The sequence below is a fragment of the Chironomus tepperi genome, unplaced genomic scaffold (genome assembly GCF_022539635.2).
Source record: "Chironomus tepperi strain 1889 unplaced genomic scaffold, CSIRO-AGI_Ctep_v1 contig_68, whole genome shotgun sequence".
In the NCBI taxonomy this organism is placed as follows: Eukaryota; Metazoa; Arthropoda; class Insecta; order Diptera; family Chironomidae; genus Chironomus; species Chironomus tepperi.
In genome coordinates this window covers 1270631-1296249 of record NW_027226190.1, presented here as the reverse complement: position 1 = coordinate 1296249, position 25619 = coordinate 1270631, and the positions used below count along the sequence as shown (strand labels likewise).

The 25619-nt window shown below is 33.1% G+C and overlaps 1 protein-coding gene and 1 long non-coding RNA gene across 11 annotated transcripts; both read right to left on the bottom strand.

Moving 5' to 3' along the window:
* Positions 1-3858: 3858 nt before the first annotated feature.
* On the bottom strand, positions 3859-24523 carry msn (serine/threonine-protein kinase msn). Of its 10 annotated transcripts, XM_070653378.1 has the most exons (18): positions 24037-24523; positions 23683-23748; positions 23148-23593; position 23037; positions 22599-22839; positions 21458-22083; positions 20984-21004; positions 18538-18809; positions 18082-18211; positions 13037-13807; positions 10113-10226; positions 8832-8846; positions 6763-7221; positions 6542-6697; positions 6298-6465; positions 6056-6205; positions 5148-5357; positions 3859-4653 (listed from the first exon to the last, which is right to left on the bottom strand). In XM_070653378.1, the coding sequence occupies exons 1-18, from the start codon at positions 24091-24093 to the stop codon at positions 4480-4482; spliced, it is 4077 nt and encodes a 1358-aa protein (XP_070509479.1). In that variant the 5' UTR covers positions 24094-24523; the 3' UTR covers positions 3859-4479. The 10 variants fall into 10 exon arrangements, with proteins under 10 accessions (XP_070509479.1, XP_070509476.1, XP_070509470.1 ...); XM_070653375.1 differs by lacking the exons at position 23037; positions 23148-23593; positions 23683-23748; positions 24037-24523 and having other exon boundaries at positions 13037-13614; positions 13720-13807; positions 18082-18229; positions 22599-22840; XM_070653369.1 differs by lacking the exons at position 23037; positions 23148-23593; positions 23683-23748; positions 24037-24523 and having other exon boundaries at positions 18082-18229; positions 22599-22840.
* On the bottom strand, positions 9083-9769 carry LOC139100686 (uncharacterized). The gene is made up of 2 exons (XR_011545460.1): positions 9666-9769; positions 9083-9460 (listed from the first exon to the last, which is right to left on the bottom strand). It is a non-coding gene; the product is annotated as an uncharacterized lncRNA (long non-coding RNA).
* Positions 24524-25619: the final 1096 nt, after the last annotated feature.

Below are 25619 nucleotides of genomic sequence, written 5' to 3'. Positions count from 1 at the left end.
ATGGTTCAGTTAAAAAAAGTGATTTGCAAACTATACGAATTCCTTATGTCTTAGGTAACTCGGCTTATGAACAATCGCAGTGTTGGCGTCAAACCCCACTACCTATACCCCTCAACCCCTCAGCCCCCAATCTCGAATTAATTAAGGTTTGCCTACTTTGAACAGTAAAATACTGTGATTTTGATTTCACATCGTAAATATGAGTTAAAAACAGCCGTCATGTTGGGGTAAGGACATTCTTATAAGGGGCGTCAAACACCCAGGTCAACTCCTTCTTCCTCCTTGTTCTTGGAATTTTCAAAACCTCTTCATTAAGAAATAATTTGAAAATATCTGTCTAAGTACGCCTCTGACTCTTACGCTGAACTAAAATTCAAGTCAGATTTTGTATGGAAAAATTGACTCATTAAAAAACTCGACTTGTCAAGCCCTGCTTTTAAGCTTGGTGCTCAACTCGACGACATTGCGCGGCAAAGCGCGATACTTAATTTTACAACAGCGCGGTAATGGCCTACCAATTAAATTGTGCTGCTCAGATAATTGTGCTAATACTTAGTCATAAATTGTCTGAATTTTTTCAATTAAATTACATTGATGTTGTTTTGATAATATTTTGAGCGATTTAAGGACGAATTTTATTAGTTAGGCGTCAAAACTCTTGTGCAATTAAGAATCTACTTCAATCTTTTCTGAAGCATCACTTGACCAAACCCATTTTATTCATCTATATGGCATTTCCTATATCCAAACATGATTGACTAAAGAAGAATTTTTATTGGCATCAACATCGATGCTGATTTAAATTAGGCACAACTTTCAATTTTTTCTGGTATTTGTCATGATGAAATTTTATGACGCTCGAGTTTGAAGATACAAAAAATTTTTGTCAGATTTTTATTTTGTAAATGCAGTATCTATTACAAAAAAAAAAGTTTTGGCATTTAAGATAGATTTTTATTGACGAATTTCGTCATACTCCTTCTCTTATATTATAAACCGATGTAGTTCACTTTGAGCAAGCTTTCTAAATAGGCAATAAACATGTTGAATATCATCTGTTGGCTATAAAAATACCAGAGATCGTTTTACTTTTTTGCAATTTAGGATTCAAATGGGGAATTTAGTTTTGAGGATGTGATTCAAGTTCTGGTTTGTGGTGGCGGATGAGCAATGGGCATCAATGGATACCAAAAGCAATAGAACCTGAGCCACACTAATGTTAAAAACTTCCTTCTGGACTTCTTACAGAATTCGTCGTTGTATAAGGTTCAGCCAAAAACCTCAAGTCTGTAGAAATCCGCAAGTCTACACCTTTGGACTTAACTATGAATTAGGGTCAAAACCAATAGATCTACGCATCTAAAACTCAGACATTGCATGCCTACAGTCTCTTTATGACACTTTTTTCTGTCATTTGCTAGGATAATCCTAGAAATTCTTCATAATGGTGCATCCATTCTTAATTTTAAGAGATTTTGAAGCCATTTAATGGATCAAGAGCAGTGTGCCTGCATGATTATGCGGATATCATCCGCGAACGATACACCTGCTAGAGTAAGACTGCTGTTTAAAAAAGATTTGGTTCTCAAAATTCCCAATTCAGTCTGAACTAAACTGTGAGCTGCAGCAGCAATATGTCATTAAGTACCTCAACTTATGAGCACAGACACATCAGATGATATGCTCATAAATTCTCCCAATCACCAACAGAATCCCAATCAACACATTCATTGCCTATAAATGCTTAAAAGATGCCTAAACCTAGCTACTTCACAGTCAGATACGATAGTGTCAACTTAGTCTGAACCTTCGACCAAAAAGAAATTCAGAATTAAAATTCCCTAATCTAAATTCACACTTCTACCAAATTGTAAGGATCATATCCAAATATATCTCTTGGCAATAAATTTTGTTTTTTTTGGATGTAAATCTGACGAAAAATTCTTAAAGAACTAAATTAATTTGTCTTGATTCATTTTTGTGGACATAATCTCAATTGTCGTCACGTGAATATTTCTTCTGGACATGATATTTGATAATAAAAGTTCTGACTCATCGGACATCCATAATATACGTTTGGACTGTCTCAAAATGTTAAAATCTTCAATACAACACAAAAGCGAACGGAATGACTGAATCATTCATAAAACTGTTGAGCGATTTTTGTTTAGAGACATTTAAAGAACATTAATTTAAAAGCCAGTGTGTTGTCGAAAGCGCGCGCGATCAAGAATCAAGTCCATATAAAACTATAAAAATTGAATTATTTTTTGAACTTTAATGTGATAAATTTGTCATTTTGGAAGGAAAGAAGTAACCCACATGACAACAAATAATCTTTGTCCACACTTGCATGATATTATGGGATTTTTCGTGATTGCTTAATAGATCCCGAAGTGGTACCAAAAAGATGTATATATTTTGTGTCATTAATGGAACTAGGATAGATGATGTCATGACGTTGATTTCAAAACACCTGGATTGAGATTTCGTTAGAATAAATTGGATTTATTGACAAACAAATTCTTTTGGAGCTAAATGCCTCTGAACTTTGAGTATGGCTGATTAGTTGGGAATTTTTGGAATTGTATGGCAAGCAATCTGAATGCTTCTTAATGAATAAACAGTGATTTATCATCATATAAAAGAACAACTTAGCTTGTTCAGATTTTATGAATGAATATCACTTATTTGGGGTTTGAAACCTTACTGTGACCTTACTGGATTCATACCTTCAAAACAAAATAATTGGAAGTTATCTGAATCTAAGTTATGAGATGAAATGACGTCAATGGCCTACACGGCAGAGCTTTGTCCTTATGTGTCAAAGGTTTTGGGTTCAATCCCAGGTCATGCATAATTTTAGAATCTCTTATTCTGATTTCGACGTTGTTAAAGTAAAGCAATCGTGTGTAAAGTGCAGTATTGAAGTCTTTGGCGCATAATGTGTCTTCATGTACTAGGTACATCCACAAAGAATTACTTGTGTCTGAATAATTTTCTTGGTGGAATCTTACACGCAAGGATTGTAACTAGGTAAATTGCATGTTACTTCAAGTCTTATGACGTATTCGTGTCGTCCTTGCAAAATGCCGAGTTTACAAGTGGTTCGGATCTTAATATAAGAGCTGTAGCTCTAAAGAGTGATACAATAGATCGCAATGCTTCCAGTTGGGATTTTCAAATATTATATAATGAATCTTAAGATACATTAGTGTATTCATGTGTCTACTTCTGAGCGTACTCCTGGGTGTACTTTGAGCAATGAATGCACTCTCTAAAAGTCACAAAATTGATTTTCTCACTTCATACACAACAGTTTAACATTATCACCGATTCATAATTTTCAATCCAGTTCTAATCTTCTCCAGTAATCAGAAAATTCACAAGCTGGACTTAATCAAGCTTGTTATTAGCAAGGATAATTTAATACAGACTAGCTTACAACTAGACCAGCTTACAGCTAGTCTAAATAACTTATGAAATCTAGCTTCAAATAAAGTTTAACCGGGAAGTTATTGCTTCAAATAATTTTTAGATAGATTTTGAAGGACTCTATTGAGGAGACGTCTACACTGGAGTCCGAACTCCCAATGTCCTCTCAACTCAGCCTTAGAGTTAACAAATCACATCATGACTCTCTAACCAATATCCACAGCAACACTTAATAATCACATCATTTTTGCACCACTCGAACTTAATGAATAGGATTTTTGTATAGGATTTGTGTTCACTTGTTTTTAATTGGAATTTTGGATTTTATTTTTGTTGCAGAAATATGAATATGTAATAAAAATGAATTATTCTATCATCGACAAAGCTACACAATTAATAATAAAAAAAAAATAAAGAATCGAATTAATTTTTTTTGTTTTATTCCATCTTCTTTTTAATAAATGCTTCCATTCCTCTATCAAATTGAAGTTTCCTGTATTATTTAGCGTATATTACTACAATAAAAAATATGAAATAATCAGAAGACTCAACTTATCGTCAGCGCTTAATTCATTCTTCATCAAAATATAATAATGTATATGAAAAAAAAAAAATATCGATAACTCAATGATTATATATAATATACTTCTTTTAATGGGTTTTGAGAAGAGATGAATAAAAAAAAAGGAAATAAAAAGCTAGAGATGCAAAGCATTTTCTTATTTTTTTGTTTGTTTATACATAATACATCATTCATGCATGAATCATGAATCATCATCACTACTGAAGAAATGAAATATATCAATTTAAATCCTACCGCACTTCCTCATTCTTTTTCATGATTCTCGCTTATTTTTAAGCTTTTTAATTATCATTTAATAGTTTTTTTGATATAATATGCGCATAACTTGTTATTATATTTTTTTTTTTTTTGTTAATGAATTGTTCTCTCATTCTAAAAAAAGGGACTTTCCTTCATGTCATTCTTATTAATTAATTACACCCTCCTAAACACAATTATTTTTATTTTCGTTCCGAATAATTTTACCATGACATCATAGCAGGCTTATTTAATGTCATAAAGTAAATTTGACAAGACGAACCACCTTTTGCACTGCTGAAGAATACTTTATCGTTACGTTCACACAGGAATTTAAGGCGTTGAGCTTTCTTATGCATAAACACACCGTCTAAATGACCCGTTTCGACGGAACGTATCTGTGGATCAAGGATTTTTTGTTAATTTATTGTTCATTGTCTCAATTATAGTCGATTGGCATGCATGCGAAGATATGCCGGCATGGTGACGAAATGGTAGCATACTTTGGAAACTAAAACGCATTATTCACTGTACCCTAGCGAACACAGTGTCCTAGCGAGCACAGTGTCCTAGCGAGCACAGTGTCCTAGCGAGCACAGTGTCCTAGCGAGCACAGTGTCCTAGCGAGCACAGTGTCCTAGCGAACACAGTGTCCTAGCGAGCACAGTGTCCTAGCGAGCACAGTGTCCTAGCGAGCACAGTGTCCTAGCGAGCACAGTGTCCTAGCGAGCACAGTGACCATGCGAGCACAGTGTCCTAACAAGCACAGTGTCCTTGCCTAACACAGTGTCCTGCTCAACACTGCGGACTCTAAGTTTGCTACCTTCTCGTCACAATTGTGACCGCCCTTACCCAAATGCATACCAATCGAGAATATCATAGTTTATCTTACCTCAATTGCTTTATTTCCCCATCCCATAATCTGTCCTGTTCCAATGAATGCCACTGATGTTGGCATTTCGCCCCATTGCAGTACGAAATTCTTTGATACACGTCCCATTGTGTTTACATAAACACCTTCATTATCGTAACATAACAGCAAGTTCATTCCATTTGAATTAGGCAATGTCACGATGCAATGTGGAGTAATTGGTCCTTGAGTCTAATGGATGAGAATTAATGGATATATGTTTATATTAGTAAGGAAGAACTAATTGGAATCTTGCAGGAAATAGGTGGAAGGGAAATGAGTAGTCATAGATGGTGATAAGTGGATTTTTGGCAAGTCTTGAGATGAAGTTTTGTTTGTAGAAAGGATGAATATTAACGACATTCATTAAGGGAAATACTGTTAAGGATTAATAGCAGTACTTAAGGTTGTTTGGATGGATACACTCTTAAATTTAGTCTTATTTATGTATGTTATGTCCCAAAGTTTAACTGACATATTTACTGAGTGGAACTGGAGTTGGGATCAGTCGTCCTTATGTCTAGTAAGGACTAACTTGACATTTGTGGAACTTGCCATACACCTTATGACCTTATATCTAATAATAAACTTGACATATGTGGTAAGTTCTACGGCAAGATCAGTTGAACTTGCCATAGAATGCCTAAGGTAAGTTCCACAAATGTCTAGCTTGAAGCAAGACAGACTAATCGTAGCCTGTTCCAATCGAGTTTTGAACTAATCTGAAGTTCTATGCCATTGTCTTTTGAATGATCTTTCTGCAAAAGATCAGAGTCATTTAGCAAAACTGACTATATGCACAAAATTGCAGCTATTGCTTCAACCTCCACTTATGACCACTTCCACACTTATGACTCATGACAACCCTAAAAATAATCATCAATCCTTACATGTTTTGGCAAATAAATATCATAGACTGTAGCTGAATCTAAATCAACAGCATGGAAGCCTTCTGCAGATCCATAAATGACTTTCAATCTTGTTTGTTCCTCGACTGTTAAATCCACTAAGAGTGGTCGATGATTCAATTCACCAAAGCTCTGTTAATTATCATTGAGAGACAAAATGAATGAATGATAAATTAGCATTAATTATGAGGGATATAAATCAAGTAAGTTGTGAGGATACTTACTTTAAAAGCCATAAATTTATGATAAGGTTTTGGCGCCCAAGCATATATTTCTATCGAATCTTTCAGCGCAATCACTAAAAACTTGATTCTCTCGTATTTCACAATTTTAAAGTGAACAGCGCCTTGCAGATCGCCAACATTAATCCATCCATTACGTCGTTCAACTTGCTGTTTAATAAAATTATTAAAAAAAGTAAATTGGATATTAAGGTTTTGATGACATTAAACCTTTATTGTTACTTACATCTGATAATCCGTCAGTTCGTAAAATTTTTGATTTTAGCCATGATAAATAATACACGCGAACACGATTCTTCTTTCCCGATATTGTGACGAGAATGTTTTGTCCTTCAAGCACTTCCATTTGTTGAAAACGCCGTCTTGAAATCAATTGGTAGACCTTAAAGAAGCAATAATTATAAAGTATTAAATATTTCATCATAAATGACATAATAAGTTGCATACCTTTCCTTGTCCAGACCTATCCAATAACATTAATCCATTCTCTGTACCGATCAGGAGATTAACACCCCATAAAGCAGCACATAGAATCTCGGAATTGAATCGTTTCTTATATTTACGAATTTCAGGTGTATCACTAGTTGCATCGTGTTGAGATGTTGGTGTTACATTAACATTTACATGACTTTCGCGTCGTGAAGCTCCACCTGAGCTGCCGGCACCGAATCCGAATGTGAGGAAGCTTCGTTGTTTCTGTTGTAAGGCAAGCGAATGTGGATGCAATAAATGTGAATTATTGGGTGAATTAGAATTAATATTAGCCAATTTATCACTTTGTGATGAGGGAGATAAGTGTTGATGATGGAAGGGGGATAAATGGAGGGAGGGTTTATGGTGGGGTGAATTTTGATGTGATTTTGATACGGGAGAGGAATGGGGTGAATTATTAACAGCCGCGCGATACTGAAATCATTTAAAAATGGAAAGAAAAAAAAATTGAAAAATAAAAATTAAAATTAATAAACATAAAAATTAAGGAACTGATTAAGGCATTGTATTAAGTATAAGAAATAATATAAGTTGCATTAAAATTTATTATGAACAAATACATAAAAGCTTTACTCATGCACAATACGATACAACAAAATAAGGAGGGAAAATAACTTATGAAGGAATAAAAATATAATAGGAGAAAGACATCAACGACGGGAACTTGCTAATGCCGAATAAATTAGATACTTTGAGAACAACCAATAAATAAACTAAATTTTGACCAGAACATTTCTAAATGTGGATATACGATAAGGTTTTGTTAATCTACAGGATGAGTTATGGATTTATTGACGATTATGAGTGATTTAAGTGCTTTGGAAGTTTCATTGTGTGGATTATATGATTAAATGAGAAACAGGAGGCAATAGGTGAAGCCAGACATTTTTCAGGTGCAGACCTTATGGAAAACAATGTTAAAGGTGGTAAGGTTGTGATTTTTGTCTCAGAAAACGGTTGAAAATTGGAGAATTTTGCACACGCTGTTGCAGGATAGTTAAGGATTTTTAATTTATTGTACAAAGTTAAACGTGTGATGCACTTGATCCAGAAACCTTAAAAATCTCACTAATTTGATCGACACAAAGTAGATAAGATCATGAAATTTACATGAACCTAGACATTTCATGTCAGCTCCAAATGGCTGTCAAATAGGGCTATGTGTGAAAAATAGGATTTAACAGGAGGTAAACTTAACTCCATTTAATAGATATCAGAAGCATAGCCAGGGAGGTAGATGGATTCAGGTCAAACCCAGCCACCCCCATCATATCAAAACCTTTGTTGTAGGAATTTGACAATTAGGATCAAAAAGGTCCAAAGATTTCCACTGCAGTCCGCACTAAAGTGGATGTCCCTCCACAATGAAGTCCTGACAATTCTGCCTAAAACATTCGTAAACCACAACCCTGAGTAATGTCTGGCTACGCCTTTACGAATGAACATATTTTCCACCTCAACCTTGATTTTCGAAGAAGGTACCCAAACCCATGAAGTATTTCGAGACATATATATCCCTGATTCTAAAAATAAGGCAGATAGAATGAAAAGAGCCCGAGTAGTAGAAATCGGTTATAGATCATCAATCCGGCTCTTGACTGGCGTGAATCTAACTTGATGCCAGAGTCACGCTAGCCTGATGCCAGATTTTTAATCGATTAACCGACTTGTGCTAAATTGCGAAGATTTATCAAGTGCACTTAAGCATTCAACACCTTAACTTCCAAAATTCCCCTAAACAAATCACCACAATCTATAGGCCAATAAATCTAAACTCCGTTGAGAAGGCATTTTGACTACATAATAAATAATAAAATTAATTGATTAATAATTACTGACTTCCAATTAATGAGCTAGGTAGGTATTAATTATAAAAAGAATGAATAAACAAAAAATATATAAATAAATTAGGATAAGATTAATAACTAATAATTCCCAACAAATGAAATCATTGTTATTGGATATAAATAATACTGATAGGAAATATAACTGATGATTAGTTATGGTATGAAAATGGTACTTACATTTACGAGATTAATCTTTATAAGAAAAGAGAACCATTTTTTGGATTAAAAGGGCAACGGCATTATCAGCTCATGAACACATTAATGAAATGAAGAGAGAAAGAAGAAGTTTGTTTAAAAAAAAAATATTCAATTGACCATTACTTTGATCTTTGTGTACGATGGGGATGTATGAAGAAGTAGCAATTTCTCATAATAATATAAAAAAAAAAAACATTTGTTTATAGTACGGGAAGCATGGATGGAAAGAATTTCAATTGTTCATAGCGACCGAAGTTAATTCCCACAAATTAATGACTCTAATTAACATTTTCCTTTCTTCTTCTTCTTCTTTTTTTTTGTTGCTGCTTTTACGATATGTAATAATTTTAAGTTTTTTATATGTAAGTTATAAGTTTAACAACGGGGTGTTACCAGAACATTAAATACTTATTACGGTTACAAACATTATGCGACTAACCCGACTTCAATATTACATCTGACTGGTATGGAATCGTTCACTTATGACGTCCAATATTTGGAGGGTTTTTTTTGGGTTGGGATAGGGCAAGGGTTTAGAACTGATCATGACACAATTGCTACATATGACACTCTAGTGACAATATGACATACTAGCGACCATATGACACCTTAGAGACCATATGACACCTTAGCGACCATATGACACACTAGCGACATATGACACCTTAGCAACATATGACACCTTAGCGACCATATGACACACTAGCGACCATATGACACCTTAGCGACCATATGACACCTTAGCGACCATATGACACTTTAGCAACACATGACACATTAGTGACATATGACATACTAGCAACCATATGACACCTTAGCGACATATGACACCCTAGCGCCATATGACACACTAGCGACCATATGACACACTAGAGACCATATGACACACTAGCGACCATATGACACACTAGCGACCATATGACACACTAGCGACCATATGACACACTAGCGACAATATGACACTCTAGCGACCATATGACACTCTAGCGACAATATGACACACTAGCGACACATGACACACTAGCGACATATGACACATTAGCGACTAAATTGTGTTCTTTGGATTTTAATCATTTTGATCAGTTCCATACCCTTCAGATATCATAATAAATCGAGGTAAAGATGGACGTCATTTATGAACAAACCCCTACTTGAATTAACTTTCGAAATTTCTTCTCAATTATTATATTATAAAAAGTAGATCAACAATATAATAATAAAAGTATAATTAAATGTGAAACTTATGGATTTTGTACGCACCTCTTCACTCGTTGATCGATCATGTCTTGGCGGTGTTGCCGGTGAGGCTTGACTCAACAAATCAGGTAATACACTCGTACGTGCACCCATGTTATTGTTCTCACTTCCGCGATTCTAAAAAAAGACAAAATAAGGTCGGTAAAGCAAAAAGGAATGGTCGTGATAATTAAGTATATGATATATAAAAATTGTGAATCTCTTCTTATTCACTTAATTACATAGTCATAATAAATGTTATGCAAAAAAGTATGTTGTGTAAAAAAAGAAGTATAAGAAGTAAGAAATAGGAGGAGATAAAAAAGTTTTTCAGTGTGTATTTTTGTGTTAATTTTTCACCAATTCATTGTCCTACTTAATAAGTAATTATTGATGCTTTTGGTTTGGCATAAAAACATACAAAACTTAATCCTATTGTAATTCTATGTCTGATATTTTTTTATACATTAAAATTTTTTTTTATATTTTCTTTTCGAAGTAAAAATGAATGCGGGTACCCGACAAATATTGCTTATTATTTCCTGTCATATTATTATTTTATTGTGATAAGTTTCAGGCTTTGGACTTGCATAATAATGCTTTGTACGAAATTTATTTTGTTGCTGTAATAGTCATTTGATAAAGTGTGATAATTGGCGACTTATAAATTGTGTAAAAATGTAGCTTTTGTTGGTCTTATTTCTTAAAGTCATTTATCTCTAACAGACAGTGAGCATACCCACCCAAATGAGAGTATTCATGAGTATACTTAGTCAATACTACTGACCTAATCCTTGTCTGTTCGGATATGTCAATATCAATATTACCCGAACCGCACACATTGGTTAATCGATCCAAAATCGGGCCAGAGATAGGCTGAACCTTGGAATGCCCAAGAGGACAAAATTTTGCATTATGACAAGTTAATGTCTAATTAATGACTAGTTTTAACGCATTTTTGTCTCCTTGAGATAGTGTCGAACCGAATCCGACACCAAGCCAGAGTCACGCAGTCTTTGGGCCGGATTTCTGATTGATTAATCGATTTGTGCAACTCAGATTACATGGACATGACTCCAAATGTCAGATAAAATCTATGCCCTTATCTGTGCAAAACCTTTTAAAAAGATAAGGCTTGCGTAAACAAAATGTGAAGGATGTAACCAGATGTTATCTTGTTTAAACATATTTTAGACAAATAAGAAGCATAAACATAAACATCCTGATCCGCAATAAAAGGGGATAAAGACCGTTAAACAGTCAGTTTAGAGCAAGCTTATGACCGAGCTCAGACTGAGCTGAATCGAACTCAGCGAACTTCAGGAGCTTAGCTAGACATTTTTTGAGAAGGAGGAGGGAGTTTGCAAATTTTTGCATGGATTTAATGGGATTTTTTTTTTTTTTTCAAAAAGGAAAATGGGTTGATGCAACTTCGAATTTTTTTTTAAGGAAATATCGGCACAAGTCGGTTCGACTCCATATAACATTCGAGTCGATTTCGAGCTCTGGATGACCCTTTCACCCTAAATGCACCGCTACCAAGCTTGATCTAACAGTCAATAACCCCTCCTTGAATAAGCCACTGACATATCAAAAATGCCTCTGTTAGTAAAAACAAAAAGCTATAACATTGAATATTGACAACATTTGGTGATTGTCATCGAAATTTGAGAAGACTTCAATATATTCGTTGCGGAATGTATAGAAAGTCAATGTAACACGAAAAGCATGATGAGGTAAATTTAATATTCCACTGTCGATACGTATCAGCCGTCACGTAGCCGTCAGGCCACCCTTATGCTTTACCATCAAGGCGGTTACATAGTGGGACCTTAGTGACTAGATTGTGCTGATTGAGTCACTAAGTCGACTCAAGTTGACTAGACTTCATATAAAATTCGAGTTGACCTTTAGCTCTGGTAAAAATTGTTCCCGAGACAAAAATATGCTAGAACTAGACATCAACTAGTTATAGCATATATCCGCCCATTCAGGATTGAATATCAATGAATAAGCTTTTCCTTTCTATATCTATATTGAAAAGACTTTGTCACGACGATAAGACTACATGCATCACATAATGGTAGTATTCACTACTCTATTATCAAGCTTGATTCTTCACCGTCAGCATGACAACTAATGTCACCAACTATAAAGCATTAAAGCAAATATTTCAGTCTATATATTTTTTGCACGAGCTACAGTTACAGTCCCAAAAGCCAATATTTGAATGAGTCTTAATCCGATTACTTCATAAGACAGACAGCACCATAAGCCTCACACCACAGGAGGGAAATTACTTGCTTCTTCATTTTTACTTCCGAAAAGGAATTAAAACGTTCTTAATTTTTTTGGGTATTAATAAATTATTATGCGCTGTATATTCATATAAACAAAATCATTAGAATTTTTCATATTTTTCCCCTAGAATAATTATTATAAATATTATATTATATATATATTAAGCCTTTTTATGTATAAAAGAAACGCCAAATATCATACAAATGGTTAGAAGGTTAGCAAAAAGCAGTTTGTTAAACATAAATATAAAGTAAAACAAAAACAAAACAAGATATAAAAAAATAAACAAAATGTCAAAACAAATGAAGCTCTCTCGTATACAATATGGCATGCAGGCAGGCCTGAGTTGAAGGAATTTTCGTTCATCTAAGAATCATTTGTGTCACTATTCACACATTTTTTTAAGGATTTATGAGTTCTATGATCGATGGTCCGTTGATATTTTAATTATGTCCAACAACAGACATAAGACAATATATTTTGTATGAGATGAGCATGGATTTGATGAGATTTATGAATGAGACATGCTTTAGAGACAAAAAGTAGTTATTAGCATAAAAAAAATCTATGAAAAATCTTCAAAAAAATTCTTGCATTAGAAAGAATTAGAACGAAAAAAAAAATCCCGCAATTTTTGGTTCCTTTACCTGCTGCTGTTGTTGTAATTGTTGAAATGATTCGACAGCTGCACTATTGGCATTACGAGGAGATACAAAAATGACAGATTCCGTCTTTTCGCGTCTCATTCTTAAAAAGTCATTATTTGATGGCGTTTGATTCCGCAATTTAACAGCTGCCGGTGAATTTGTTTTAGAATTTTCGCCTATTTTTGGTGTACTTTGATTCGGACTTGACTTATCTAAAGTATTATCACGTTTAGGAATAAAATCAGTAAGAATTGGTTCACCCTTTGGTCGATTCCGTTGAAAAATGGCACTTGATCTTTGAACTTTTGGCGGTGAATTATTTTTAATTGGTGACAATTGCTCGCTAAATATCGCCGAGTGACGCTTTGACGATGGAAAAAAGTCTGTATGTTCCCTACGAAAGCCTCGGACGAAATTTGAGAATCTTGAGTCTGTATTCTCAGGACGTTTTTCAGCTACAATCTTTTGATTTTGAGGTGAATTGAGATTATTATTTTTTGTGAAAATTGCATTTTTCACACGATTTTCCAGCTTCAATTTATTGTTCATCTCCTCAATCTTTTTCTTCTCCATATATGCTAAATTATTATTATTTTTATTGTCATTTCCACTAACTAATTTTCCCTTCTCAACATTCGACATTGACGAACGTTCGGGAAAAAATCTCTCAAAATTCCACTCACGCAATAGAACCGCTTCATCATTTTCAGATGTTGTTGATGTCGATGATCCCGTCGTCGCAACTGATGTCGATGACTGGCTAGCGAGATTCTAGTTTTGCCATCATTTTTTATTTAATTTTTATAGTTTTTTTAAAGATTTTTTTTTCACATTTTTTTAAATTTCAATTTTTAACCGAATTTTCAATTTTAAAAATGAGTTCGAAAATGATAAAAACAAAGTTCGTCATGAAATAGAAAAAATTTAAAATAATAAAAATAATTAATATAGATTAAAGTTAGCACACAAAGATGTGAAATAAGGCATAGAAGGGAGGGAGAGAGAGAGATAGAGAGAGACAATGAAAATTTTATTAAAATTTATGACTCAAATGCTTTATGAAAGCAATTTTTTGAGGAACTTGAGTGACGACACAGGAAAACGATGGAATTAAAAGCGGATTGTAGTTTGTTTGCAATGTACATAAAGTAAATGAACGTCTTACTCTCACAATTATTATAACTGATTGTTTGTTTCCAATTTCTCTTTCGAACTTTCATTCAATTTTTGATTGTTTTTTTGAGCGACTTAAATGTGGTTTTGAATATTTTGAAATTGCGAAGCGAGACACGTACAGACGTGAATAAATTTATTAACAAATATTTCGATTTAAAATGGTCAAAAAAATTTGGAATTTTGCTCGAGTGTCTTGCTCATCAATTTAGACAAAATTTTATTTAAATTTGGAATTTTCAGTCGGAATTTTGGAGGTTCTTTAATTATTTTTAGTTATGAGTATTTTAGATAATTTAATCAAGATTTAATAATGAATTTCTAGATTTGAGTATTGGAGGGTTAGGGACAATCTAGACCAATGTCAATTTTGTGCTGATTTATGGTTAGGGACAGTGCTGTGTTAATAATGTATCCTAACAGACAATGAGCATATTCATCTAAATGAGCATGCTCATGAGTATACTCAATCAATATAATCAAGAATCCTCTATTTTGTGAGCATGCTCATAAGTTCTGCATGGACACTGGATGAAAGATTATTTTATTCGAGAAGAAATGTTTCATTGTACCGTATGAAAGAAATTATCAGGTCTATGAACATGCTCTTGTATATGGCTTTTGAGCATGCTCTTGTACATGGCTCATAGGCATGCCCCTTGTCTATTCAGAATGTAGTGCATAGCATCAATAGAAGGAATGTTATAGGCAGCATGTTATTGGATTATATTCTGGAACACACACTGTATAAAAGGCAAAAAATGTGACATCAAGCTGATGTAACTCTTGCTTGGCACATGATTTCACTGAATCTGGCCCCATGCTAGAGTCACATCTGGTGAAGATTAATTTTTCGAATATTCAACGACGTGTGTCTTTTGGGAAAGGATAAAATAATTTTTTATGAATATTTTGGGACATGCTCGAGTTGATAATTTCTTATTTGACTAGCTGTATGCCTAGATCAAGAGATGACAAACTTGAATAGGACAAATCGGTTAATCGATCCAAAATTCCGGTCCCGGACCGAAGCTTTGACTTGTTGCAGGACTCTGTTTAAATTCGACCCCATGCCAGAGTCACATCATCCTGGTTCCAGATTTTGAATCGATTATTCGACTTGTACTGTTTCGGAAATTGCATTCAGATAGTTAGTTATCCATACTAGTCAAATAGAACTCCGATGACTTAAGAGATTAAAGTGCATGATATTTAACTGACCCTTAACAGTGCATAAGTGAATAAAATCTATTTGACATCCACGTCATGTCCACCTCTTTGTAAAAAATATTCTAAAACCACCTTTAAACCACCTAAAATCTCAATAGAAATTTCCAAATCTAAAATTCACCACATTTTCATCTTCAAAAATAAAGTTTTTTTTTTATAGCAAATAAAAAGTATAAAAATTTAAAATTAAAAGGATTAAAAAAATATTGCATGAATAAATTAGAAGTAAGAATGATGATAATATATAGTTAAAAATATAATAGCTCTATGCGCCACAACCATTTGTATTAATATTTGATTTTTGTTTTAAACATTGTTAACTAAAATTAACAAAATTTGTTACTTATCATACGATGAATATCGAGAGCCATTAAAATTGTTATCATAATGCAATCATTACACGTGTGTAGTCATTGTAAATTTAGTTATTTGTTCTTGTTCCATTCAATTAGAAAATGTCTAATACCATAGAGATATATATAATAAATACTGTAAATGTATGTATATAAGTAAATTGAGCTACATTCTTTTGTTATACATATCAAATTTGCTTTTTTTTTTAGAAATACAAATAACCCATATACCCAAAACCTATATGCTTCAACAAATTTTTATCTACTTCTGTATTATTCTAATGATTAATACTTTCTTATAAATAAAACTATTGTTTTTGTGTTTCATGTCTTTCGTACGTACTTTTTTGTTCTTTTAAAATTATTATTATCATAATTTTCTGTTGTGTATGATATTAGAAACGAATTAATATAAGTCATGGGGAATTTATTTCATTTTTTATGTCACAGACTTTCGTTGTTTAAATTTCTTATGAAATATTGTTTTTAAATGCTGGTTCTTATTTTGTGTACTTTTTAATGCTTTGTTAAGTTGTTTAGTGTTGTTTGACATAATTTTCTTGGGAATGAGTTCTTTAGGGCTTTTATCCCGAGCGACACAAATGAAAAAGGCTCCGTCATGGAACTTTTAAGGCTCCGCTTAACTTCTTTCATTAATACCAAATACTGCATATTTTATGCAGTCATATTGAAGTCTTTGGCCGATTAGAAATCTTTTGTTCAGATTGAAGTCATTTGGCCGCTCGGAAGTCTTGCCTTTGAATTCTATAGAATCCCGGTGCCAATTCTTTGGATTTACAGCTACTCTTTGATCCCAGAATTGAAAACAGTGGTTTTAGGATGATTCACTCATTTTAGTCTCTGCTGATCTTAGAACAAAAATGAAAATTGTCAGCCAGCGATTGAACCAGCCTTAGATGCCATCTAAGGGAGTCCTTGGATCAAAATTGATCTGTACGGCCAGCAAAGAAAGTTAATCTAAATAATATTTTGCATGATGTGTTGTAGGAAGAGAATGAATTTTGAAGTATTGAGTCATATGCATGTCAATCTTCCAATCTGTCGCCAAGTGATTAAATTAAACACCGAAAAACTGTAGTTCTCTCTATAATGAGTTTGGGCTCGATTAAGTCCAAACACTACATATAATGTTGTTGACATGATTAGAATTAGCGCTGCATTGTTCATGACATTGCAACAAGAAGTTTGAGAATGATGTCCATAAACTTGTTATTCTTGGTTGATGACAATTTGCAGATTAGCGGTCTAATGCTGGTTTATGTTTGTTAACACGAGCATGAATTTTAGAGTATTTAGCTGAATATTTGTAAGTTGTGTTACAATTATAAATCATAGAATTTTAAGACTTTATTCTTTATATTTTCTGTGCATTCCATAAAAAGTATTGACACTGAATTTCATCCTGACGAATTGAATTTCATCCTGCTGATTTTGCTAGGATGAAAGATTCTATTGTTGAAATAGTTGGATGAAAGTTTGTCCTTGTAACGGACGAAATAATCTTAATGATAATGCCTTGATTCCAACCGACAAAATGCTCTTTTTTGCATCCGTTTGAAGTGACACAGATTTGTAATTTTATGAAGATTAAACGTTCTTGATACAGAGACAAAGTCTTTCTAGTCTCAGAGACCAGACAAAGTGTGTCTAGTTTCGGAAACCAAATCTGTCTTGTCTAGGAGAACCAAGTCTGTTAGTCTTGGAGACCAATTCTGTCTAGTCTTGATCTCAAGATTTGTCCAGACCAGGTCTTCTTTCAATTCTCTTAGAGTCTCTGTTGCGATCCCGTTCAGGGTTTCGGTCTTGATTTTGCCTGCTTTACGTCATTCTGCTACATAGTTCATTGACCCTCTTGAAGAACATCATTGCAATCCTCAAAACAATCACCAAGATATGATGACAAGTCAAACATCAATGACATAAGTCAACTCTCAATTAACCAGCAAACCGTTGACATTTCACTCATCGTAATTCCAGCAAAAAAATAAATTGAAACATTTGCCAAGAAAAGAAGTATCCATTAAACAATAGCACTTTTTACTATCGTCCAAAAGTCATAATTGTGACATAATAAATGAATAAAAAAATTCCCCAAGCATTTAAACTGTTTTTTTGTGAATTATAAAATGAACATTTAACAGACACATCGAAAAAAGAGGACAGTGAGCAAAAGAAATATAATATGTAGTATGTATGTAGTCAAAAAGTAAATATTTCTTTTTGAATATATAGTTGACTTAATAAAGAAATTGAACATGAATCACTTACCCGTTTCATTATTAGAGTTCGATCTCCTTGAGCATCGTCATCGGGTGTAGGCGGTAATGGTCGATTTGGCGGTCCACTACTTTGATTTGTTGATGCTGTTGCTGTACTCTCACCAGACATTAATCCGGGTCTATATGAAAATTCAGGACTAATGAAATCATAAAGTTCCAAAATAATAATGACAGCATAAATGAGATGCGAGATGAGATGAAAGGGGGGGCAGGGGGGATATTTGGGGTTAAAATAATAATAATAAGTATGAAGAACAAAAGAATTTACATGGAATTGATTAAAATAGAATAGGAGGAAAGAATGAGATTTTGTGAGTGGGAAAAAGAGAGAAAAAATCAATCGGAAATGACAATTAATTGAATGAACATGACATAGGTTAAATATTATTATTATTATGAATGAATAAGCTTCTCATATTCTTTTATGTCTATTTTATCAACTCACAGAGGTTTCGGTGGGTCACTTGCTAACAATGTTCCATCATTTCTTGCTCTATCATTCGGTTCATCGGGTTCAGAGTCCGTGTCAGAATCCTCAATTGGATCAAGTGGATTGACTGGCTGATTATTATTATTATTCGAACTCGGTGTCGTTTGTTTAGCTGATGATGCTCCAGATGATCGATTGCTTCGTGGTGGTGCCTCGGGTTGTTGCGGTTGTGACTGTTGGGGTGAGATTCCCAATTCATTTAATTGTGCCGCAAGCATGTCCAAATCCTTTTTTTTATTTTATTTCATAAATTTTTTTTTATACATTGTCACATTATTGTGGATTTTTTTATAGAAGATTGAGTATTTTTGTCATATTAGAGTGAGAAAGGTTGGATGTGAGGTGAAGAAGATAGAAGATAAAGACAAAAAAGGTTGTATGTGATTGATTTATAATCATCATTATAGATTTGATTAGAGATTTAATAGCAATCTCATATGTAATATTAAATCAAATATAAAAATGCGTAATTAATTATCTTCTGTTATTGCCTCGAGCGGAACAATTTTCAGATTAATATTTTTTTGCGTGCAAGAAGCTGTTTGGCAGCTGCTTCATTGCATCTTTAATTTTCACATGATTTAGTACTTATGCATTAAAGCTATAAATATATGATTTTTATACACAATATGCTTGCATTTCACATAGCAATAGCTTCATTTATAGTAAATAATACTAATTCATATGCAAAATACTAGGTAAATTGCACAGATACGTAGGCAGGATTGTTTACTGGCAGTAGGTGACTTTTTTTATGTAAAAGAATAAGGACATGCAGCCAACACATTTATCATAATAATTTTGTTATTACTGTTACTATTATAATGTATTTCGTATGCTATTATGTACTTATTAATGAATTAATGTCCGAGATTATTATGCCGATTTATGAAATAAAAATGAGGATTTTTTTAGAGGCTCTGTACTCGTTGGCATTGATATGCGATTGACAATCAGATTTTGGAGTATTTGAATTAATTATGTAGGACCAGAACTCGAGGTCGACTCGAATGTTATATGGAATCAAGTCCTCAATCAATCAAGTGCAGTCGACTTTTTCATATGAAATCCGTGTCTACTTTGAACTTTGTGTAGGACTCGAAGTCAACTTAAAATTTCGTATGAAAAAGTCATATCGAATTGGTTCGAATTTGTGCTACAATAACTTCGAGTTCTGAGTAAGGTTTCCCAATGTCTCGATCTCGACAAATTCTCGATATTGAGACTTCCCGGGAATTCGATTTTGACATCTATAATCGTTATCTCTGAGGCTATCTACCTTTACCCAGTATACCTACTCGAAAGACACACAGCGTGAATAAGTAGTTGCTTCAGGCCGGTTTAACACTAGTTTTGAGTCGTATTAATCAAAATCCGGTCCAACGCTAGAGTCAAACTGGTCTGGGGCAATATATTGCAACTTTTTTACACCGTGTGCCTTTTGGACTGCGTCATGCTTGAGTATATGATATGATTTAACCCGAGATACCGATTTATGGTGTATAATCAATGCAATCATACGGTGACTAGTTATTTACCCAATCAGGCAATGAACATTCTTTCAATAGCTTACTCTACTTAAATGAGCTATTTAAGCATGCACTCAGCTTATGTGCTGAGACAGTAAGCATGCTAGGGTTAATGAGTTCAAAAAGGTATCATCTCTAGATATTATAGATTCTGAGCTATGAAGATATCAACTGTTGAGGTTGATCTGTCCAGATTAGAACACATAATTTGACAGATTTTGACTTCCAAGAAGTACTGAACAGATATAAATGTTTTTTGATTCCTGATAATAAAAGTTCTCAGAATTAATTGTGATTCAGACGTACCCGAACAGTACAACGTTTTCTCGGGGACACAGCTACGTCGCCGTATTACGACGTATGCTCATCTAGTGATATCCATTTTTACTGCGAAAAATGCGATCCCGTATTCCCGAGTGGAGGCTGAATTAGTCCATTAGTCTTAATTTGACATTCTATGGCAAGTTCCACAAATGTCCAGTTCATTACTAGATATAAGATTGACTAATCGCAGCCAGTTAAACCCGGGATTATGCTGCTCGGGGTTAAAATCTCAATCCTAACAGTATTCTTCGTAGTCAACAGCATATCATTGCCAAATAGTACAGAGTAAGAATTTTGTTCTATATAAATTATTAAGATTATGATGATATGAATCAACTCATAATTTAAAATTTTGATGGTTAAAAAATAAAGTAACTTAAAAAAGAGTTTGTAAAAAATTAACACATCAATTAAGCGAATAAATTATATTAATATAGGGAAGGCTTGCAAAACAAAATTAGCAGCTCATAGTTAATTAAATCAGAATGAAATTAAAAAAAAGAGAATTTAAGAGCTAAATAAATTAAAGAACATATAACGGAACCTACCTCAGGACGTCGTGGCGGAAGCTACAGACATTCCATCGCATTATTATTATCATTTTTTTTATGTACAAAATTATTATTTTAATTGATTATTTCAAAAGCGATAAGCGAAAAGAAAAAATCAAATAAAATTGTCCATACGGATATACGATTTTTTTTACACAATTTCACATTGAAGATAATATCCAGCAAATTAAAATAGATATGTTATAAAGTATAATTATAGGGGTTTATAACACGTACAACATTTATATATGAAAAGAGAAGAAAAATTAAAATTAAAAAAAAAAAAATAAATTTTTGAATATTTTAAAAAGAACAGAAGTAAGAGAGAGAAAGAAGGAACTAAGTCAAAAGGAAAATCAAATAAGAATTAAAATATGAATGGCGATGACAACATCGATATTATTGAGAATTTCATAAGTATACGGGAAAAAAAATATATATCAGATAATGCATGGCACATGAATCACTCACCATAGGCTTGAAGATACTTTGAGAATTACGTTGTGGTGGTGTTTGTTGTTGTGCTTGCTGTTGAGATGACTGATTGGAATTTGGTTGGGATGATGATGATCCATTCTTGGGTGTTGGTGGCAATGGACGATTTGCATGTTGATTTGGAGTTGGATTTTGTGGTTGGGATGTTGGTTGTGGTAGTGATATTGGTATTGGCTGTTGAATTGGAGGATCTGGAACAACAATAAGTCGTTGTGGCAGTGCTGGTCGTACAACTGGCTCCTCAATTGGCTTATCACGTGAATGCTGCTGTTGTGGTTGTGGCTTTTGATTGCGATTTGCAGCACCATTAGCTTCAGCAGCCTTCTGATGTCCTTCCTGGATTTGTTGGAAGTTGCGACGTAATGTGTCACCTCCAGGTGCCTGAATAATCGATGATGGCTCACCAGCGGTCTGTGGTTCCTCATCCTCATTCTCACTTCCGGAGTAATGATAATCTTCACGTTCCTTCTCTTGCTTACGTTTCTTACAACGATCAATGTGATCCTTCAGCTGAATTCTCACTTGACGTTCTGTTGGCTGTTCTTTGATGAATGGACACTTTAGCAATTGTTCAGTATATGGTCTTTGATGATAGTCTTTGACTGGAATTCAGAATAAAATCACATTAGAAATTGTTTTTCTTAGAAATTGCTGCATTATAGCTTTAAAGTATTTCTACGAATTTAATGCCGTCAGAATTTTTTTGATGAATTTCTTGATTTGATTAGGTTGTATCAGAAGAAATTTAATATTTTGACTCTATTGCCCTCATTTCCTGCACATATGATTTATACTTTTTCTAAAATTTGTCAATTGATCAAATTTATGGGGTTGTTTACAAAATGCTAATTGCTGTGATGTCCGTAATATAGATAAACTAGCAGCAAATAAGAGCCATAAGAGAAGACAGCATGATGATGAGGGCAGATCTGCATGATTTCTGAGCCGGAAAATACTAAATTCCTTTTAAGATTACCGACTAGACATTTTAGTCCAAAAATACTTAGAATTGTCACGAAATTTTCTCCTTAAATCACACATTTTAAGCTTCATGCCGACAATACTCTCCAAAAAATAATATCAACCCGCAAGGCACTAGAAAGAACATTCAACTCACCTAAAACAGTGTCAATAAATCCATGAAATTTCTTTGACCATTTCTTTGACTTGAGACGTGGAGGAGGATTACGAGGAATTAAGAAAAGTGCACGCATTGGATGCAAATCACATAGTGGCGGTTGAGACTCGGCCATTTCAAGTGCTGTAATACCCAATGACCATAAATCCGAACGATTATCGTAAGTGGCATCTGGATTCTCATCACAAGCAATTACTTCAGGAGCCATCCAATAAGGGGTCTAAATATTGTGTTTTTGTTTATTTATGTACAGCACACAAATGATCCAGTTATTTTTCAGGTAGAAGTTTACGAATTGTAGCAGTTTTTTTTTGGGTTTTATAAGATTTAGCATGCATGGAAGGAGAAAGAAGAAGAATAAATAAAATTAACATTTTCGGTTATGACAAGAATATGTGGCGGATTACAAATACTTACACTATATGAATATGTTGGATATACGAATGTAAAAGACAAACAAAAGAAAAAAAAATTATTTAATTAGTAATAAATTCCGTCATGATAAAATGTTTAAAACAATTTAATTACCCAATAAATGTGTTTCTACGCCCAATAGTCCTATCGAGTTGAGCCGAAACACCAAAATCGACAAGTTTAACTTCAGCATTATCGGTAAGTAATACGTTCTGTCCTTTAATATCTCTATGTATGACTTTATTGCTATGCAAATAACTCAATCCGCGTAATATCTCACGGCAAATATACGCAATCCATTCTTCTTTCAGACTTTGTCCTTTTGTTGATTTGACTAAATCGGTTACACTACCAGCTCCACAATATTCCATGACAAGCCACAATTGATCATCCTTACCAGCCGGTGATTTCTTTATAAATGCTCCATAATATGTGGCAATGTTGCGATGATTTGAATACTTTTTCAGTACATTGATTTCTAATTTGATCTCCTCTTCCTCATCCTCGGTTACGTCCATGACTTTAATGGCTGCTAACTGACCAGTCTTTGTATGTCGTCCCTAAAAAAAATATTGTCAATACGAATGTGTGAAAAAATGTTGTCATAAATGAGGATTAAAATAGAATTGATGACAAATATCTAATTTACCTTGTAAACCTGTCCATAGGTTCCATTTCCGACTACTTCTATCAGCTCAAAAATACCAGCTGGCTCCTAAAATTTAAAATAACACCACACATGTGTTTACATTAACAAAAAAACTTTTTCATTACTTTTTAAACGATGACGATTTATATTTATTTTCATCATGTCTCTAAAGAAATATGATTTTAGGGAGCAAAAAAAAAAAAAATTTTTTTTTTCGACCACACCTAATTGTTTTTGTATGAAACATGTAATTGTCTCTGGATTTACGGTACTTTTGTCATCATCAATTGTATAAATTTAATTCAATTTAGTCAATTGAGATTATAAATTTTATAAATTTCATCACAATTTTACCTTCAATGCTGCCAAATCGATATCATCGAGCGAACAATTTGTTACAGGCATCGCCATGTTTTTTCTATATGTTTAATATTCTCTTTCTCTTTAATAAAGTTTTTTTTTTCTTTCTTTCTTTTTCTTTCACCCTTTCCCTTTAATTTTCTATGAATCTACGACTTTTCTACATCAACATAAACAACTTTATCAATTAAAAAGAGTTTAAAATGACTTTAGAGAGCGACAGCAATTAATGTAGAATGATATTTGATGAATTAATTCTCTATTTTCTCGTGAATCGGGGAATAAAAAATTTTTTTTTGCTGATAAAATTTTTATTTTTTCTTTTCACGACATATAATTCACTATATATACACAATATTTGATGCTATTCGACTTTAGACGAACTCACTTAATGTATTTATGACACTTTCATCGCGAAAGTAACAAAATTTATCTGTCTAATGAATTTTTTTCCTTTTTATTTCTCTTTCTTCATTCACAAAAAAATTACTAAGAAAAAAACCAATGAGAAATTGTTCTCATAAATTTTTTTAAATGTTTTGTAATAATGTGATATGCTTGTATACAGTAGGCCACTGGAAATTTGACGTCGGACAGTTCTCTTATCATTTAGAGAAATTGTTGAATATTTAGGTAGATTTGACTGTAATTAGGCAAGCAATCGAGTGATTTGTTGACTATTAAGGCTTAATTTTGTCAGTTTTACTTCCTTTACTCTAAATTTTTGAATTTTTTGACCTAAATTGCAATTTTGTTTAAAATCTTTTAGCCGGTTTTGAATTTTCGATAGGAAAAAAATTCAAATTCATCTTCTGAATTTAATAAAAGATGGCAGTAGCTGTTAAAATATTGTTTTTGTAACTTTTGAGGTCAATTCCATCAATTTACCATTGAAATTCAACTTAAAACTGAAATTCAGATTCAAAAAAGTCAACTTTTAAACTTATTTGATCGAAATATTAACTAATGTAGATTTAATTGACAAAAACAGCATTCTGCATAGAAACTGTCGCCATCTGCTGTCGAGCACTAGACTTGTCTGATTCATAGAAAACAATGGAGATTTTTATGCTAAAAATTTCGAACAACTAATGATAATTTTGTTTGACTTTTATGACTTTAACTGATTAGCTGCAATATTTTTGAATGCATTATTGAATTAATCTAGTCATTTGAATTGTTATTCCATTATTCATGCTGTGCTAATAAGCAAAATATTGAAGAATTTCACAAAATAAATTTTCAAAGAAAAAAGATTTTTCATCTCAATGGCGAATTTCAATGAAAATATGAATGAAAATTTTGAAACTTTAACAATTTGAGTCATTAAATAAATCATAGAAATGCTGAAGATTTCGATTTTTAAAATCAAATTAATGTCATATCAAGTCTAACATCTTTAAATTAATTTTTAAAATTTATAAATTTCTCGGAATTATTTTGTAAAAATTTCAAAATGGCTACAACTTGCACAATGTATGATACATATTAAAATTCAATTTTAAAGCATTAATCATGCTGATCATGCATTAGAAATAGTGGAAATGCATTAAATGATGTTTAGAGAATTGAATTTT